A 3635-nucleotide genomic window follows, 5' to 3' on the forward strand; every position below is an offset into this window, starting at 1 on the left:
AAGAAGATTTTTTACTAAATGAAACCAGCGAAACTAAAATGTTTGCACTTGCATATTGACAGACCAAACAGCTTTTCTTTTGTTTTGTTTTTTATCTTAAATGCAAAAATATTTAGATTTTTTTTTTTTTACAATGTTCATATAATCGCTGCTCTTATTGGGTTGCTCTGAAAGCTAAAGGCGTATTTTAAAGTCTCTATATTCCAGTTAAGGGTTGATCGATTACTAAATAAGGTGACGATTATTTAAATAATCGATTAATCGTGATTAATCCGATTGTTTCAGCCTGTTAGTATATCAACATCCAAGCAGGATGGTAGTGTTGTGATGGTATGGGGCTTCAAGACATGAACAGCTGATTAATAATAAGATGGAGTTATCTCAGCCAGAACATCCTAAGGGTGGATGTCACCCAATTCAACCTCTGAGTTGTTCAAAACAATAAAATTAAGGTTTTTAAGCGGCGTAGTTTAAAGCCTTGACATAAATGCAAGTTCTCACTTACATTTGACTTATGTTATTGTTGCCAACAAAGAACAGGGCTAGGTTGCTTTGAATAGCTTTAGTTCTCCCAATTTTGTAGTCAAAGTAGACTTTGTAAAAACGAAGTTTGTATTTGCACAGGTTATCTTTACAATCTGAAACACAAGTGTCACAAAGACATAATTGACAGAGACTTTGCGAGGTCAATAAAACTCATTTTAAAGCGCTAATTCATACTAGTCTCTGGAAGCAAGCAAAGGGAACCCATGTCAATTTTTTAACCGTAGTTTGAACTTGTTGCGCTCAAAAATGATGCATGAACTCGTTTACTGTGAACTTTACTCAATGCAGTAATCTTAGATGAGGTGGTTCCATAAGAGCAAGCAATTGTAAACATTTGTTTATATGGCAGAACAACAGACTGCTCACATTGACACAAAAAGATGTCCTTCTGCTCCAGAGTTATGGTAATACAAGTCCACAGTGCATGACATCATCCTAAAAGGACTCTGTGACAAAATAAATTAACAGTTCAAAAAATATATATAGAAAAAGGGTTGAGTACTACTGCTGTTCTGATGAGACTTAGAGCTATGGCACATCGTTAACCAAATTATTGATTGTCTCACCAGGCCTAAAAAAATAATAACAAAAATCAGTTACTTCATTTTTTTTTTTAATCTAGCATTTCGTTTCACTTTTACAGACAGTATGGAGCATGAAAAATAATATTTTTGAAAATTTTGAACATTCAAAAATAACCTCGAAAACATCAACTTTGAAGTGTTATAATACCAAGATACACAAATGATCCTTCCCCCCGTATCATAAGTCATTGTCCAGCTGTGGGTTTTCCGGAATAAAAGAAGTGACCTTATTTAGATACAAACTGCAGCTCCCAAAACAAGATATACATTCCAAATGTGGGCCAGCTGGCTCTCCTTAAACCTTTGCATGTAAAGCTTTATTTCCACAATAAGAGGAAACGGCACTGCATGGAAAAAATGAACGTTAAATTAAAAGGTCTTTGGTGGCGAGGAGGATGCTCTTACAGTTCTTTCCCTTCACAGTCTGGACCGCGTCAGCAACGATTTGCTTAAATCCTTGGCCTCCCCGGCTGTTCTCACCCTCTCGTATCCCAGAACTGACATGGAGTGATGGCAGTAGTCTTCCACCTGTTTGATCTGCTGGATGCTGAGCACCGTTCTCCAGGCGCTGGCAGCCTGCGTGGCGTTCCGCGAGGAGACGATGAACGGCTTGGAGGAGGAGCTGGAGCCACTCGTCATGTTCAGAGCGAACGACTCGATGTCGTGGTTGGTGGTGAGGTTGGCGAAGCGGTAGATGCTCCTCAGGGTTTTGACGGGGTTCTCCACCAGGTCCTCGTACCGCACCGCCATGTACTTTCCTTTCAGCCAGCCTGGAGGATTTAAGGCTGTCCTCAGAGTCCTGGAGGTGCGGTCGCAGATCACCTCCATGGCTCCGATGGAGTGGTAATCGGAGCCGTCCTTCTTGTTGGCCTTGTGGCCCGGATCCACGAAAGGTATCCGACGAAGTTTGGGATCCCTGCTGCGGACAACCTGTAAGTTCTCCCTGATCAATCCATGTCTGGATTTGATTCTAGAGTTTGCCACTGCCCGAGGGTCTCTAACCAGGTGGATCACTTTCAGATCCAGGGATGGGTCTTCCATTAGAGGAGCTAGAACGTTGACGTCCAAAATGCGCACCCCTTTAATAACTATAGTGCTGTACTTTAGGCACTCCTCCTCTAACAGTCTAAGGCTCTGAGGGGGGCACTTTTTGCAGACCTTATCATCCACCATCCCCACCACCTCCTTCCTGTACGCTGAGCACAGGGGATAGGAGCACACCACCTTGTTCAGGGTGGCTCCAAACAGCCCTAAGGAGGTAAAGTTCTTGCCTCCAGGGCTGTTGTAAAGTTGGAAAACAGACAGGTCGCAGCGATACAAGGAACTCAACATGTCTCTAGCCGCCCCCTGCAGGGACACCGCATCCCCGGGGTACAGCTTCTGCCAGATGTGCCACATAGGCTCATACAAGAAGAACACTTCCGGGTTTTGGTTGAAAAGCTCCCCAAAGAAAGAAGACCCCGACCTCCAGGTGGTCAGGACGTAGATAAGCTGCCTCTTCTTAGCCAGGGAGGGCCTGTAGAGAAAGCGGATGTCTGATCTGCTCTGATATGTGGTGCTCCTCATCTGATGGTTGCACTGCTGGGGCTCCTTGGTCCATTTATAATTGGCCAAATTGAGCATAGTGAGCACCAGCAGCAGGAAATAGGCCATGAACAACACAATCCTCTTCCTGCGCAGCACTTTCATCACGATTCCAGGCTGTGCTATTATCTTGGTATGATTCCTGTAGGTTTTGAGCTTTCTCCCAAAGCCAGCATCCTTCTCCCAAGGCGCAGTCAACTTGAGTGGTTGATGGTATTGTTTGCCTCTCATCGGTAACCCCTGGAAAGAGTGGCTCCAACCACTGGACCCAGCTCTTTACATTGACAACAATGCACCAAGGCGCGCTCTGTAGTGTGTGCGCTGGGAATCTATCTCCCAGATGATTAGGTAATATATATTCCAAAAAAACAGACTCACGGCGTTCACTGCACTGCGCAATGTTCCTCATAGAAGCGGCGGTGTACAGTAATGGTGATGATGAGGATGGAGACGTCTAGATTGTTCATACCGAGCGCTGCAACGATCCGCAACGAGAAAGGAAGGAGCCGCTGCCGTCGTCTTCATTGTAATAGACGCCCTGTTCGGCTCTCTTCATATCTCCGCAGATATTGACTAAGGCATCTCCGTGGGGTTCCGACACACGCTGCAACAATATAAACTGGGTTCAATGCGGAGGGCTTAAATCACCAGGAGGCAATAAAAACGCCTGCATCCACAGTCACGGCTGTGCAAAATTTCTCTCCTCCACTGTTTCAGTCTAACTACCACTGAACGGATTCAATCAGAATGCAGGAGCAGAGGCCCGCCCCCCAAAGCGCCCTATTGGACAAACTAGTGACGCAATATCCGTGTAAGCGTTTTCATTGGTTGGTTTTACCCGTCCGTCATCAAGGGCTATCATCATAGAGATAGAGAGGTAGACAACACATTGGTCCCTTGCTGGCTATACGTCAGCTCCGT

At 44.8% G+C, this 3635-nt stretch overlaps 1 protein-coding gene across 1 annotated transcript; it reads right to left on the bottom strand.

Moving 5' to 3' along the window:
• Window positions 1-1150: 1150 nt before the first annotated feature.
• Window positions 1151-3422, bottom strand: chst2 (carbohydrate (N-acetylglucosamine-6-O) sulfotransferase 2). The gene has a single exon (XM_015390268.1). The coding sequence runs from the start codon at window positions 2943-2945 to the stop codon at window positions 1548-1550; it is 1398 nt and encodes a 465-aa protein (XP_015245754.1). The 5' UTR covers window positions 2946-3422; the 3' UTR covers window positions 1151-1547.
• Window positions 3423-3635: the final 213 nt, after the last annotated feature.

Source organism: Cyprinodon variegatus, unplaced genomic scaffold (genome assembly GCF_000732505.1).
Source record: "Cyprinodon variegatus isolate N-32 unplaced genomic scaffold, C_variegatus-1.0 Scaffold491, whole genome shotgun sequence".
Taxonomy (NCBI): Eukaryota; Metazoa; Chordata; class Actinopteri; order Cyprinodontiformes; family Cyprinodontidae; genus Cyprinodon; species Cyprinodon variegatus.